General features: G+C 39.5%; 2 protein-coding genes across 4 annotated transcripts in view; both read left to right on the plus strand.

Annotated features, from left to right (window-relative positions):
- The window catches only part of SKA2 (spindle and kinetochore associated complex subunit 2), a 32,478-nt gene extending 26,908 nt beyond the window's left edge, over positions 1-5,570 (plus strand). For all 3 annotated transcript variants that reach the window (XM_023732715.1, XM_023732716.1, XM_023732714.1), the window contains one exon: positions 4,570-5,570. In XM_023732715.1, coding sequence (XP_023588483.1) covers positions 4,570-4,638 — 69 coding nt within the window. In that variant the 3' untranslated portion in view covers positions 4,639-5,570. The remainder of the gene's footprint in view (positions 1-4,569) is intronic.
- A 2,724-nt stretch (positions 5,571-8,294) lies between these two features.
- Positions 8,295-16,653, plus strand: part of TRIM37 (tripartite motif containing 37) — a 120,993-nt gene continuing 112,634 nt past the window's right edge. The window contains exons 1-2 of the mRNA XM_023732717.1: positions 8,295-8,827; positions 10,556-10,657. Coding sequence (XP_023588485.1) covers positions 8,807-8,827; positions 10,556-10,657 — 123 coding nt within the window. The 5' untranslated portion in view covers positions 8,295-8,806. The remainder of the gene's footprint in view (positions 8,828-10,555; positions 10,658-16,653) is intronic.

Raw genomic sequence — 16,653 nt, forward strand, 5'->3', positions numbered from 1 at the left:
GTATTCCATTGTATGTACGTACCACATTTTGTTTATCTGTTCATCCATTGATAGGCATTTAGGTTGTTCCCACTTTTTGGCTATTGTGAATAGTGGTGTAATGAACATTGGTATACAAACATCTGTTTTGAGTCTCTGCTTTCAAATCTTTTGGGTATATACTTAGGAGTGGAATTGCTAGGTCATATGGTAGTTCTATTTTCAGTTTTCTGAAGAACCACTCCACTGTTTTTCACAATGGCTGTACCATTTTGCATTCCCACTAGCAATGGATAAAGGTTCCAATTGCAGGTAATGCTTTCAGTTGATAAGTTGGATTTGCATAGTTTTCATTCTGAGTGTAGGAGTCTAAGATAAACCCTCAGTAACTTGCATTTTGAAATTCAGCAATCAGTTTGCTGAATTGATGGATAGAAATGAGAGTTTCTTATGTATTCCTAGAGTACTTTATAACCTTTATCATAGCACGTAACTTACACCTTCAGCCTAGAGTTAGAATTACCTGTCTGTGTTTTACTACCTTAATAGACTGTAAGCTCTAAAGTTACAGTACAGGACTGGGGGATTAATACCGGTATTTCACCAGAAGGTACAGTGACTTATATGAAAGAGGCCCTAAGTGATGACTCATTGAGTTGAATCACTTAATGCATTTCTGTTTTCATTCTCACAAGGGAGGCATTCCTGGAAATAGGCCTTAATTCAGTAAATTTTAGGCACTAAGACATTTCAGTGGAGGAGATCGTTGGGAGATTTTGCTGGGGGTGGACAGAGGATGAAGTCACTGGTTATTTTGACGTACTTCCATTCCTGGTCTGGGTAATTAGCCATTTCTTTCTGATTGTGCCTAGTATATTCTAGGCACTTTGTTTCTATGCAGAATAATTTTATGTGCTGATTTTCACAAACCTACACCCCTGTGGTTTCAGTTCATGACATCACTCATGTAACAAGTCTGAGTCTTCTGTTTTCCCTTTTTCTTACTTCCCTCATCCAATCTACAGCTAAGTCCTGTCGTTTCTACCTCAACAGTCTTTCACATCTCTTTCCTGCTCACCTTTATAGTTTTAATAGCCTCTCAGTTTCTCATCTCACCCCCCAGCCTACTTTATACACAATAGTAGATTCATCTTACTGAAACACAGCTCTGACCGTGTACCTCATGTATGTGTTCTATTTCCCCAGCTAGACCGTAAGTTCCTTATGGGCAGGATCTGCGTCTGAGTCATCATTGTATCTCCCATAGCACCTATCAATAAATATTTCTTGAATGAACAAAAAAAAAAAACAAAAAGATTTTTCTTGATTCTCTAAAGCATAGTGGCTGACACTCTCTTTTTATTTTGAAGTAAGCGTGTGGACTGGACATGGTTAATGAAGAGGTGTGTTGTCTTTGATTATGTAACCATGTCAGAAGAAAAAACTTGCTAATACTTATTCTACCACAAAAAAGAGACAGAGAGAAGAGAAAGATAGTAGAGAAAATACAGGTGTGATACTCTATCTTGTGTGAATTATAAAAGGTTTAAGACTGATTGGGAGACTTCAAAAATAAACCATTATATTGTTAGAATTTTTATGATCCAAATATTGAAGAAAAGGGAATAGTGCCTGTAGAGAGCTGTATAACCAAACACAGCTCTATGAGCCTAGGGTTCAAGGGACATTCAAGGTAGATAGACTTTGTAAAGGAGTATCAAGTATAAAAAGGTATACATCAGTCACAGGGACAGACCTATGAGAATAGTTAGGAAAGCCAAAGGCCAGATTGAGCTGAGGCCTCTGAAATTTTCTAGAATAACCAAAATATCCCTTAAAGTTATTCTGGGAACATGAAGAAGAAAGGGATAATTGTGCTTAGCACAAATGGTGGCTTGTTTATAGACAAGAGAAAGTAAACAGAAAGTAAAACTGTTCAGGTATTATCTTGCAAGAATCTTTATTAATGAGAGTGGTTTTCCATTTGGAAGGGTAGGAAAATGTATTTTGAGAAGCATTTGAATTGATAAATAATAAAGCGATGAGAACAGAGAAGGAGGTGGGAGCAAGGGAATACATACTGATTTCTTCACTGATATTAAGACATTGATGTTTAAGTATACTTAATTACAAAGATGATCACTAAAAGAGGAAAAAAAAGGAGGGGGGGACCTGTCTTAGTCATCTAGGGCTGCTATAGTAGAAATAACACAAATGGGTTGCTTTAACAAACAGAAATTTATTCTCTCTCAGTTTATGAGGCTAGGAGTCTGAATTCGGGGCATCATCCCCAGGGGAAGCCTTTCTCTCTCTGTTAGCTCTCGGGGAAGGTCCTTGTCATCAGTCTTCCCCTGGGTCTAGGAATTTCTCAGCAGAGACCCTGGGTCCAAAGGATGTGCTCCACTCCACTCCTGGCTCTTCTTTCTTGATGGTAGGAAGTCCCTCCTCTGCTTGCTTCTCCTTTTATTTCTTGTAAGATAAAAGGTGTGACTCAAGCCAGAGTGGTGTATCCCACCCTAATCCTCATTAACATAACCTAATTATGGCTCATTAACATAATGGACAACTCACTCCCAAATGGGGCCATAACTGCAGGCATTGAGGACAACCACACAATACTGGGAATCACAGCCTAGCCAAGTATACATGAATTTTGGGGGGACATAATTCAATCCATGACTGGACCTAAATCACCCCCCTGAGAAAAACAACAAAAATATAACAAAAAATAGAAAATAGAAGCGTTCAAAACTCAATGTGTGGTATTCCACTGGAACTCCAAAACCTTTGAGTAAAAGAAAAAAAAAAAAGTTCTACAAACTTTAGAACGGTTAACTTGACCTTAATCTCTAGAAAAATTCTTCGAAGCTTTATTAAACAGATAGTCTGAAAATTCTTGAACTGTGATTACAAGGAGCAACAAAGATTAATGGAGAACAAACAATTCTTGCCAGAATAATTCCATTTCCTTCTTTTAAGGGTAGAAGAGGAAAATATTTGGGTTGTAGTAAGGCATATGATTGTTTTTCATTTTATCCTTGTGAACATTTTGGTCAAATATGTGCTTGTTTAGTAGTTGCCAAAACTGGCTACATATCAGAATCATGTAGGTTCTGGAGCTCTTTGCCTAGATCTGGGCTGTAAAGTAGTCACATATGGCTATAAATCCCCAAACCCATTGTTGTTGAGTTGATTCCGATGCATAGCGACCCTGTAGGACAGAGTAGAACTGCCCCATAGAGTTTCCAAGGATTCGAACTGCTGACCTTTTGGTTAGCAGCCAGGGTCTTAACCACTGTACCACAAGGGCTCCTCACACATGGCTATATAAATTTAAAATTAAGTTAAAATTTTATAGTACTTAAAATTTTTAGCTCCTTAGCTACCAATTGGGTAGAATATTTCCAGCATCATGGAAAGTTCTCTTGGGCAGCGCTGCCCTAGAGATTCTGATTCTGTAGGTCTGAGTTGTTCCAGATTTGGCAGTCTCTTTAGAGATGACCTATATAGTTAGGCAGATTTGTAACTACTTGAGTGACTCTTCAGTTTTTGGCTCCTGTTATTTTCCCATGTAATTCTTTGTTTCCGCCAGTCTGTTTGTTAGTGCTCTGTGAAAGTCCCTCACAATCTCCCTTCTTCCTCTGTGCTTTTGTTCCTACCTACTTTTGGGGGGTATTATTGGTTGGTTGCTTTCTCAGCATCTGTTCTCCCTTGCTGTCTATCAGAGCACTGGCTTCTTCAGATGCCTGCTTTCCCTCACAGCTATGTGCCTGAGGTGAAGCTGACCCCATCCTCAGCTCCAAGGGTGTACCTGATTGACAAGGGGAATGGATTTTCTTTTAACCAACAGTGGTTCAGGAATGGACTTGTAACCCTGTGTCATGCGAGGATGGGAAGTCTGTAAGTGGGTAACTATGGAGAGTTTCCTTACTGCTGGGAAGAGAAAGTTTCTTTTCTTCTTTTGGATATTGTGTATAGATGTGATCCCTAATCCTGCTAGAGCCGTTTTGCTGTCAGCTTGCGGATAAAGTCACCATCAAGGATATCAGAGCTGTAAGATGGAAAAACCAAAGCCTTTGTTGAGCTGCTGAATAAACCAACTCTGAATCTGCCATTCTTCTGAACTTACTGTGCAATGATAATAAACTTTCTTAAAGCCACTTTTAAGTGTGTTTCTATTACTTGCAGCTAAAAGCATCTTTATTATCCTCCAAAATTTAGTCCAAGTCTCTGCTTCTCTGGGAAAACTTCCAGATAATTTTTGTTCACAATCTTTTTAATTTCATAACACTTTTATAATGTGGCACTCAAACATGATTTCTTTGGTTAACAAATTATAGTCCTTACATTGTTTGATTTCTTGGTCTTGTTTCTTCAACTTAATTGCAAGTTCCTTAGAAGCTCAAACTTCATAGTACCTTGTATATAGATAGCCAAATACCTGTTTTCCCCTGCCTTTCTAAATTTGTGATGAGTACATAGTATAAGCTTATAGAAACATTTGTTGGTGTGCCAGAGTGAAAGTTAACTAAATTAACTTACCAGTCGTTAAAGGTTTTGAAGTAAAGATTTTGTCATTTGCTTTTCCAGTTGTCACCACTAACTGAAGAAGAGAAAACTGCGGAAAAGCAATTAAAATCTCACATGCCAGACTTATGAAGACATGGACTTGGAAAAGGGAGCTCTAACAGAGATGAGATCAATTCCAGAGAAATTTAGGAAATGCCTTGTTAACATTTGCTGATTAGAGGTGGGGGGCTGGTGAGGTTTGGGGTGGATGACTGGATAGTGATGCCTTTCACAATGGGGGGAATGTAAGAAGAAAGGCAGATAGTATATGAATAAAGTTCAGCCAAAAAGATGGAAGAGGAATAAAGGGATTTAAAAATATATTCCCACTTAGTCTTGTGATTTCAGGCAAGAAAATCTCTTTAAACTATTTTGCATCTGTTTTCTTTTTGCATGATTGAGATGTATAACGTATAATGGCCTATTGTAAAAGAATGTTTTATGTACTATCAGTCAAAATGTGAATGAGAATGCTTTCAAAATAAAAGACAAAATATTTGTATTATGTTATCTATCATATATATGTTATCTATACGTATATGTTTTCATTTTTTAAAATGTTGATTGCAGATGTGGTTACATTATGGTGAGACTGCTAATACCCAATATATGACCTGTAGTCTCCCACAAATCTAACTAATATAATAAGCTTACTCCTCTGTGACAGCCTCACTTTTGTTTATTCTTTTCCTATTCCTTCCACCTGCTACTGTTGAGTGGCATGAGCTGTTTTCAAATGCCACCTTTGTTGTCCTTCATCCTATATTACTGTAATATATGAAAGCTAATAATATATGGTAAATGGTAAAGAAATTGAAGTTGTCAAGGATTTCACTCTTCTCAGATCAACAATCAATGCTCATGGAAGCAGCAGTCAAGAAATCAAACGATGTATTACATGGGTAAATCTGCAAACGTCTTCTTTAAAGTGTTAAAAAGCAAAGATGTCATTTTGATGACTAAGGTATGCCTGGTGCAAGCCGTAGTATTTTTTTTTCTTCTAAATTTTATTTATTTTGTTGTTGAGAATATACACAGCAAAACATAACACCAATTCAACAGTTTATACATGTACAATTCAGCGACATTGATAACATTCTTCAAGTTGTGCAACCATTCTTACCCACCTTTTTTGAGTGTCACTGTCCCTTAAGGTTCCTATCTAATCTTTCAAGTTTGTATTGTCAGTTTGATCCCATATAGATAGTTCTTAAAAGAGCATAATGCTCAAGGCAGACCTTTTTTACTAGTTAAGCTAAACTATTGTTAGGTTTTAAGATGACTTCAGGGGATATTTTTGTTTTTAAGTTTTAAAGATTATCTCAGGGCAATAGTTTTAGGGGTTCATCCACCCTCCGTGGCTCCAGAAAGTCTAGTCCACAAGAATTTTGAAATTCTGCTCTGCCATTTTTCCCCTTTTGATCAGGATTCTTCTATGGAATTTTTGATCAAAATGTTCAGTAATGACAGCTGGGCACCATCCAGTTCTTCTGGTCTCATGGCAAAAGGGGCAGTTGTTCATGGAAGTAATTAGCCACACGTTCTATATCGTTCTCCTATTCCTGACTCTCCTATCTCTGTTGCTCCGGGTGAATAGAGAGCAATTGTGCCTTGGATGGCTGCTTGCATGCTTTTAGGACCCCAGGTACTACGCAACAAAGTAGGAGGCAGAACAGAAGCACTAAACATTTTATTAGGCCAATTAACTGGGATGTCCCATGAAACCATGACCCTAAACCTCCAAACCAAGGAACCAAATCCCATGAGGTTTTTGGTTGTACATAAGCAGACTCATAGTGACCCTATAGGACAGAGTAGAACTGCCCCACAGGGTTTCCAAGGAGTGGCTGGTGCATATGAACTGCCAACCTTTTGGTTAGTAGACGCAGCTGTTAACTACTGTGTCATCAGTTGCTATGAGTCGAAATTGACTCGATGGCAACGACTTTGTTTTTTTCGGGGGTTTTAAGCAGCCTTAGGAGCTCCTCTTTTTTGTTGTTCTTGTTGTAAATACATCTATGATACAACTTCTGCCAATTCAACTTTTTACAAGTGTCCAAGCCATGGTATTTTCAGTTGCCTCATGCATGCAAAAGGTGGACAATGAAAAAGGAAGATCGGAGAAGAACTGATGCATTTGAATTGTGGTGTTGGTGAAGAATATTGAATATACCATGGACTGTCAGAGAAATGAACAAATCTGTCTTGGAGCAAGTACAGCCAGAAAGCTCCTTAGAAGTGAGGCAGGCGAGACTTTGTCTCGCTTACTTTGGACATGTCATCAGGAGGGAGCAATCACTGGAGAAAGACATCATGCTTTGTAAAGTAGAGGGTTTTGAAAAAGAACAAGACCCTCAATGAGATGGACTGACACAGTGGCTCAAACAGCAATGAGGATGGTGCAGGACAGGGCAGTGTTTTATTCTGTTATACATAAGGTCTCTATGAGCGGGCGCCGACTCCGGCACCTAACAACAAGAAACTGAATTTGGAGGAGCACTTATCTGCCACTTGTCAGTTTCCATATTTTTAATGTACAATTCAGTGGCATATAGTATATTCACAATGTTGAGCAACCACCAGCTCTATCTAGTTCCAAGACATTAATAATTTTCAGTGAAAGAATTTTTCAATCCTAGATTAATCTTACTAAATTATATCTTTGTCCGTGGCTCACAGGTTTAAAAAAAAATTGTTCCTGCCCACTACTTATAATGCCTGGTATTCAATGACTTCTTTCTAGATTATTGTTGATTTTCTACATGTGTACTCTAGGTTGGCTTAAGTGTAATAAATAGATGTTTGCAACAAATTAGAAAAGGAAAACTAACTTAAAATTAAGAATTCAATTTATACCCTTTGCCTCACTCACACCTTCAATTCTTTCAATCTTTAAACATGTCTTCTGCCAGAAATTTGTAGAAAGCAGACGCAGGTTATAGGAAAGCTTTACCTTTTCCATAGTCCCCATGGCGACAGCTCAACTCAAGTTGCAAGATCTGAAGGGTGGGGTGGGGTGGGGTCTGGGTCTGACGTCTTCGGCTTGTGGACCCCACAGCCCCCTGAGATCGGAAACGACACCTCTCTTTAGGCTTTAGAATCTGGTGCTTTCCAGCTTCTTTTGCTGCAGTAGGTGGGCCCAACCAAACCGACTGCCGTCGAGACCATTACGACTCATAACGACCCTTTAGGCAGGGTAGAACTGCTCCATAGGGTTTCCAAGGATATAATCTTCATGGAAGCTGACTACCACATCTTTCTACCACATGAAGCGGATGGTGGGTTCAAATGCCGACCTTTCGGCTACCAGCCTAGCACTTTCACCACTGCGCCACCAGGGTTCCCTGTAGGTGGGGCAGAAGTCTTAAAAACCTTAGAATCTGGGGCTTCCTCCCAGAGAAAGAAGACCATCAGCTGCAAATACTCTGCACCAGGGTGTCTCAAAATGCGGCCACAGACCACCTACAGCTAAATCGTTGGGAGTGTTTGTTGAAAATGCGGATTTCCTGGGCCCCAACCCTAGAATCATGGATCCGACTACTCAGGGGTGTGGCTCCGTAGTCCGCGTTTTCTTCTAGCACTCCAGGTGGCTCCCGTCTTTGGCGCGCTAAAGTTTGAGACCCACGGAGGACCGCTCCTCCCGGGGGGGCGGGGCGCAACAAACTGCCACGCCCCCGGCTGCCCGCGCCAGCCACTGGTCCCAGGCACGCAACCCTGCAGCTGCTAGCCGTCAAGTCTCGTGTGGCCCCCGAACCGCGGGAACTGAGCCCTCGCCTCTCTTCCCTTCACCTCCCGTAGCGTCTTGCGCGCATGCGCGCCGCGCCTCTCCGCTGCGCAGCGCTTGCAGCTGCCCTGGTTACCGTTGGTGTTTGCGAATTCCCTGCGGCGACTTCTTCGCTTGAAACCTGCGCCGCCATGCTCTAGCAGCGGTTCGATACGCGCGCGCCCGCGTCACGTGGGCCGAGGCTCCCTCGCTGTCTCAAGCGGGCGGCTGAGCCTGGAGAAAGGAGCTGCGGCCACCACTCGCCCTCCCCGTGCGCCCCAGGGCGGGCGCGCGGATAAAAATGGCGAAGTGGGGGTAGCCGGCGCCGAACCCGGAGCGATGGGGCGCGCAGGTGGGGCGGTCGTCGGAGCCTCCTGACGTGGGCTCCGGGCTGTTCTCCGCGGCGGATCTGACCTGGCAACCTCGGGCCGGTGCCTAATAGGTCAGACCACGGACTCCTTGGGTCGCCGAGGGCCCCACCGAGAGCCAGAGGCAATGGATGAACAGAGCGTGGAGGTGAGGGAGTTTGAGGAGGGTGGTGGTTAGTTTCCCCCCGCCATCCGATGAGCGTTCTTTATTCCAGTGTGTCTTGCCCCTCATTCTTCCTCCGGTAGGGCACCCTCACCCAGCCGCTGCCGCTATGGAGAGGGCTGGCCCGGTGCGAAGGGGCGGTACTCGTTCTGCAGCCCTCAGGGGTGCCTTAAGCTCAGAGCTTCCTGCAGTCAGGTGGTGCGTATCCTGGCGTTTTCAAGAATGCCTTGGCACCGGTACTCTACCCTACAGGGTATTGGCAGACTACAGCCTGTGCAGAGCAAAATTGCAAATTCATCAGAGGGACTTGCCGCCGGTTCTTGGGAGTACTAGTTCATCCGTGGATCCAAATCCTCCGAATGGATACTCACCTTTCCGTCTCAGCGGTACATTTTGCAGACTGTTCTGCCCTTTCTTGATTGAATGAGAATATGTTCGTACTATCCCATTTGACTGTAGTTTCTGGAGCAAACTATTCTGTTCGTATCTGACTCTCCAATTAAGCTGTGATTTCAAATGGCTCAAATATTTAAAAAAGGCTAGAAACAGATTCCGTTTCTTGGACATAGTTATGTAGACCTTGCTCATTTTTAATCTTCCAAATACTAAAATACTAAATCTTTGCTTTTTAGTAAGGGCAACTCTCTGCCTAGGTGCTCTGAAGCCAGTAGACTGCCCACTTGAGACTAGTTCACCCAATCGTCTTACTGTCCACCCTGCAGCCAGTTACAGAATCTGCATCTCACAGGTTCTTTTCAGCCCTGCAGAGTCATGATTGAACTCAAAATTAATTTTCTCGTTGATTCCTCATGTGAAAATATTATAAAGGGTTTGTAAACTCAGCTTGGTTTTAGAACGATTTAATGTTCCTGGAATGGAGTAAAAATAAACGTCCTATATATGTGTGTGTGTATAATTAAAGTGCATTTAATTATATCTGTTTTCTTCTTATAACTTGTCAGTTACTTCCTACGTTGATCTAAGGTTTGCAATGATAATACTGTTTCTTCAGTTTATGTAATTTTTTTTTCCGCTTATAAAACTACCACCAAAATTCTCAGTAGGGTCAGAATCTCAGGTTCAAATAATTAGCTAGTTGGTTGCAGCATCAGGGCAGAAATACATATTTCTCCATTCTTAGTTGATTTCTTTCTGGAACAGAGTACACTGCCATTAGGATAAGTATCTTTTTAAAAAGTTTTTTTTTTTTTAAAATCATAGAAGTAATTTATCCGCTTTGGTAAAATTGCAGAATAAGTAAAGTGTTCATATTGTGCATTCAGTCATATAGTCTGCTTTTTTCCTGTGTCATTAAATAACTTGAGAAATATTTCTGGTAACTGTGCATAGTCCATATGTAACTGCCATAATTAATCATTACTCTAATGTTTGAACATTAGGGCCATAGTCAGATTTTTACCATTATAATTAATGTTTCAGTGAAAATATTTATGCATAAATCTATGTTTGCATTTTATATCCTTGCCTTAGAATAGAACTACTGTGAAGCTTACAAAAAAAAGGAAGCACTTTTTCCGGGACATGTTCTAAGATACCCTGGACCTTGACTAATGAAATCCTGATATGGATTATAGTTAAGTCCGAGATGTTATTAGTCTAAAGTAAATATAAATGTCCAGTGAATTAAGTATGCTTTTCACTCTTGATTCAGTAGCCTAATCTGGTGGACCTTACATCTTTTATTATTGTCAGAGCATTGCTGAGGTTTTCCGATGTTTCATTTGTATGGAGAAGTTGAGGGATGCACGCCTGTGTCCTCATTGTTCCAAGCTTTGTTGTTTCAGCTGTATCAGGGTAAGCTGTATTTCTTTTTTACGTGCATTTAACATATATATAGGATATATTTTAAAGATTAACCTTTTCCCTTATCTTTTTCTAATTTTATATTTGTGCCCTTTTCAAATGTTTCTTTAACGGAATGTTCCTTAATAAGAACAACATCAGCGTATATTGCTCAGCACTGTGGAAATGAATAAACGTCAAGTGATAACATAGCCGTGAAATGTCTGTGATACCTGGGTACCTCTGGAGACCAGAAGCCCACCATGATTTTAATATATTTATGTTACTAAATTCACTGCACATTTAGCAAATTTTATAAAGTGCTCACATTGTGCTTGGGGTTATTTGAGGAATACTAAGACAAATGACGCCCCGAAGGAGCTGAGGTCTGATTGAGAAAATGGACTTTTGTGTTATATTGAAGTGTGTGTAGCATCATAAAAGAGGCACCAACAGAATGCTTCAGGGCTCAGGAGAGGGAGAGTTTTTACATGTTTGGGGAAGAGGGAGAAAAAGGGGGTAATGGCTTCAAAGAGAAAGAATAAAATCATATAGTTAGAAGAGACCTTAGAGATGAATGTAAGCCAGTGGTTTTAAGATGTAAAATTAGGTGAACCTCTCAGACAAAATTATCAGGAAGCGCAAGATGTAAAACAAGAGAACCTATTGTGGTTGAAGGTGATTGTTGTGGGGAGTCCAACAGCACATCTGCAGAGCACAATTGAAAACTGCCCTGTCATTACTCTTAGCAGATTATTTTCTTTACTGAGAAAATCAAAGCCGTCTTATACAGCTCTTCACCTCAGAATTTCTCTGTGATCTTTATTCCTGCTTAAAACAAACACAAAAAAACCCAAACCCACTGATGTTGAGTCGACTCTGACTCGTAGCAAACCTGTAGGTCTGAGTAGAACTGCCCCATAAAGGGTTTCCAAGGCTGTCATGGAGTGGCTGGTGGGTTCGAACTGCCAACATTTTGGTTAGCAGCCAAGCACTTAACTACTGCGCCACCAGGGCTCCTTAGTCCTACTTGAGGAAGATAAATATCCTTTTGACAAGAGTAATATTTGCAACACTTAGGTTAAATAATTTTTCTGATTACACAGCTACCAAATGATGGAGCTGGATTTGAACTCTAGAGCCTGTGCTTTTTACCATTTCACTGCCTGAAGAAGACCTTAGTTCCGATGCTAGTTCTCCCACACAGAAACTGGGAAACTTAAGGTTTTTTTAGCCTTGTTTCTTCAGCTATAGAATTCAGATAACAAGCTCTATCTCCCAGGTTATGGCGTTAAGTAAGCTAAAAAGCAATTTGGAAGCTGTAAAGTACTATCCACCTTACTTTAAAGTGTTGCAAAGTAAGGTGTTGTATTCTAGTTGTTAAAGAGCAACTAACATACATAGCGTTGTTATCTACATGTTATAAATGGTGAAACTGAAGCTGGGAGATTAATTGGCCTCCATGGATGTAGTTGTTTCAGTGGTAGAGTAGATGTGGACTCAGCTCTTTTGATGAAGGTCCGTTTTTATTACCTTTTATCTCGCTGATTCTTTATTTCTTCATTGTTACCTCCTGCCCCTTAAGTTCTTAGAGATTGCTGCTGGCATTCTTTTTTCTCTGAGATTTCTGGGAAAATTCATCTACTTTGGAAAATCTGATTTACTTGAGTAGCTTCAGGCATCATCTCTGCGGATGGCTCCCAAATCAGTTCCTTAACTTTGACTTTTAGATACATTTGCGGATTGTCTTTCAGCTTCTTAAACTCTGTTCCAGACCATTATCTCAAACTAACTCTGACTTCTTTCTTTTTGTTCTGCCCGTCAGTCACTCAGACTTGAAATCTCTTATACCAGTGATTTGTTAAGTCACTTTTATCTGTTCACGGATTCCCTGGCTGGCACAAAATGGTTAATGTGCTCGGCTCTTAACCAAAAGGTTGGCAGTTTGAGTCTACCCAGAGGCACCTCGGAAGAAAGGCCTGGCAATTTTATTTCTGAAATATCAGCCACTGAAAACACTGTGGAGCATAGTTCTAGTCTGACACACGTGAGGTTGCCATGAGTTGGATTGGATGGCAGCTGGTGTGGTTTATATCTGTTCACTGCCTTTCCATTTCTATTGCTGTCATCTTAATGTAGAAATTTTCTTTCCCGGTCTTTCTCATCCAGTGCCTCTTGACCCCTTCTTGATTTTCATCACTGGTAAAACTTATATCTCTGTATAATGATTGACTCTTTTTTTTTTTTTTTTTTTGCCAGCCATTTTTTTATTGGGTATAATCGACATACAATAAACTGCACATATTTAAAGTGAACAATTTGATGACTTTTGACGTATGTATATTGTTATTAAATCATCACCATAATCAAGATGCTGGATATATCTGTCACCTGAAAAAGTTTCTTTGTACCCTTTTGTAATTCCGCCCTTTTGTTGTCCTGCCCCCAGGCAGTCACTTATCTGTTTTCTGTCACTATAGATCAGTTTACATTGTTTGGAATTTTACACAAATGGAATCGTATAACATGTTCTCTTTTGTGTCTGTCTTGTTTCACTCAGCAAAATTACTTTGAGATTAATGTATGTTGTTGCATGTACAGTAGTTCATTCCTTTTTATTGCTGAGTAATATTCTGTTGCATGTGCATGCCACAGTTAGTTATCTGTTCACCTGCTGCTGGCCATTTGGGTTGCCTTCAGTTTTTGGCTGTGAAACAGACAAAATTGCTATGAACATTTGTATACAAGTCTTTGGATGGACATATGCTTTTTTTCCTCTTGGATAAATACTTAGAAGAGGAATGGCTGGATCATATGGTAGATGTGTGTTTAACATTTTTAACGAATTGCAAAACTGTTTTCTAAAATGGTTGTATCATTTTACATTCTTATCAGCAGTATGTGAGGGTTCCAGTTCCTCTACATCCTTGACAACACTTGGTTTCATTAGTCTTTTGAATTTTAGACATTCTCATAGGTGTATAGTGGTATTTTATTGTGGTTTTAATTTGCATTTCCCTGATAACTGATAATGTTGAGCATCTTTTTATGGGCCATCCACATACTGTCTTTGGTAAGAGGTCTGTTCAAATCTTTTAACCTTTGTAAAACTGGGTTGTTTTTTCTTGTTATTGAGTTTTGAGAGTTCTTTATATATTCTAGATGCAAGGCCTTTATCAGATACAAACATTGCAAATATATCTCCCAGTCTGTGGCTTGTATTGTTTCCAGGAAACCTACTGTCTTTATCTTTGTTTCTTTCTAATGCTTCCTTTTTTCTCCAGCTGCTTTTGAGATTTTCTTTTTCACTGTATCATGGATCAGTTTGTGTCCCTCCAAAATACCTGTTGATGTAGTCTTGTTTGTAAATAGTCATCTTTGTTATGTTATTAGACCATACCTGAATAGGGTGCATTCTAAATCTTACCACTTATGAGTTATAAAAAGAGCAGATTAGACACAGAAGCACAGACACATGGGGGAAGACAGATGCCATGTGAGGATAGCCAAGGAACCTAGAAATGTCCCAGGCTACCAACAACAGGAATCAATACGGCTGACATCCTGATTTGGGCTTTTAATATAGAACTGTGAGAAACTAAATTTTTGTTCTTAAAGCTACCCACTTGTGGTATTTGTACTACATCAGCACTGAGAAACTAAGACACACTGGTTTTGAGCAATTTCAGTATAATGTTCTTTGGTGTAGGTTTTTTTCATGGTTCTTGTACTTCGGGTTTGTTGAGCTTAGATCTGTTGGTTTAGAGTTTTCATCAGATTTGGAAAATTGTAGCCATTGTTTCTTTGTGTTTTTTCTTTCCTTGGTCCTCCCCCACCCCCGCCCTTGAAAGACTTTGGTGTATGTTGGTTAGGCTGTTGGAAGTTGTCATACAGCTCATGATGCTCTGTTAGTTTTTTGTTATCTCTGTGATTTTAGTTTCTATTGCTGTGTCTTCAAGTTCATTAATCTTTTCTTCTACAATGTTTAATCTACTGTTAATTTGTACACAGTATATTTTTTCATCTCAGATTTTGTAATTTTCTTCTCTGGAAGTTTGATTGGAAACCCTGGTGACATAGTGGTTAAGAGCTATGGGTGCTAACCGAAGGGTCGGCAGTTCAAATCCACCATGCGCTCCTTGGAAATCCTATGGGACGTTCTACTCTGTACTGTAGGGTTGCTATGAGTTGTAATCAACTTGATGGCAACAGGTTTGATTTTTTTTGGTTTAGAAGTTTGATTTGGGTCTTTCTTATAGCTTCCATGTCTATTTAACTATCTCAACGTATAGAATACAGTTATAATAGATATTTTAACGTGCTTTTCTGCTAAATCTAACATCTATGTCAATTCCGGGTCTTTTTCAACTGATCGAAAGTTCAGTCATCCATAGCTGCTGTTTACTTTAGTTTTACTGTGTATGGGCATAATTTCTTATTTAGTTTTCCTTATAAGACAGCAGTTTGAGGTCAGTTTGTTGTTAGAGGATGTTTTTTCCAAGTATGAATATCAACTACTGTTTATTAGACCTTAGAACATATTATTGAATTCTTGTAATAGCTCTATTATTACTCCCTTTATATATATGAGGAGACTGAGCTTCAGAGAGGTTGATTAATTTGACTGTAGTCACAAAATAGGAAGTGAAAAGGCCTAGATGAGACCTTTGAACCATTTCAGAAGAGCTAGCTTCCCAGCATGGAGTTGCAGACAGAGCCTTGATACTACACCTGTATTTTTCCTTTTTTCAAAATTTTATATGTCTTTTATCTTCTGAAAAGAAAATACAGTTAAATACAGATAGAATTTCTCATTATACAAAGTAAAGTGGTTTCTTTATTTAGCACAACACATAAAAACAGACAGAACTTCTCTGGCAAATGTTGAACTCCCAGAGAAGTAACTCTGTTTGAATCGTTCATATACTGTTGTGGGTGAGAATGCTTGATACATGTCTTCAGTTGTGATACTCTTTGATTATGTTGCTGAAAAAATAGAAGGGATTTCACAGATCTTATGTATTTAATAAAATTTTAAACCTAGTGTTAAATATTGGAAATAGCGTGAAATGAATATTGAACCTGTGATACTATAGGATTTTGGATTATTGTAGCTTTTTTTCTTAAAGAGGTTACCTATTTTCTTCTGCAGTTTTTTTTTTTTTTAAACCGTCTTTGGTCTTCTGTTAGTCTCCCATAGTAACTTTATGTACCATCTGATTTTTTTAGTTCTGCATTGAAGAGAATGTGGATACATAGTTCTTATTGTAATTATCCATTCTTAGAACCTTTTGGAAATGAACAAAGCAGCTGATGATATTTGTGCATTTTCACTGCTTCTCTCTTCCTGATTGACACACTGTGAGAAGGAGAATGTGTGGACTTGTGTAGTGGTTTATTGCAAAACAATTCCTTTAAGACTCTTTAGCACGTTATTGTTGTGTATATACAGTGTGCCTCATAGCGTACATGACAGTAGGGAATATAAGAAATTTTGTATGCTTTAACATGGCATCTCAGGTCCTTCATGATCTGCCTGCCGAGGGCCCTGCACTTTTGTGCCACTTGAAGAAAATTTCCTTAGTGAATCCCCTTCTAATTACTGCCTGTTTTTCTGTTTTCTGTCATAGCTAAAACTATTTGAATGAGTTGTCTCTGCACCATCTCTCTGTACCCTCACTTTCTAGTCGCTCTTCAGCCCATTCTAATTTGACTTTCATTCCCACCAAACTGCTGAAATAGCTCTTGGAAGGTCATAACCTCAGTTTTGATGAATCAAATGAACACTTCTTTGGCCTCAACATACCTACGAGACTCAGAGCATTCAGCACAAATGACCTACCTCTTCTTTCTTTCTTTTTTTATTTTATTTTATTTTTTTATGTACTTCAGGTGAAGGCTTACAGAACAAATAGTTTCTCATGAAACAGAAGTACACATGTTGTTTTATAACATTGGTTAACAACCCCACAACATATCAACCCTCTAACTTCTCAACCTCTTTTTTT

The sequence above is a fragment of the Trichechus manatus genome, unplaced genomic scaffold (assembly GCF_000243295.1).
Source record: "Trichechus manatus latirostris isolate Lorelei unplaced genomic scaffold, TriManLat1.0 scaffold00054, whole genome shotgun sequence".
Taxonomy (NCBI): domain Eukaryota; kingdom Metazoa; phylum Chordata; class Mammalia; order Sirenia; family Trichechidae; genus Trichechus; species Trichechus manatus.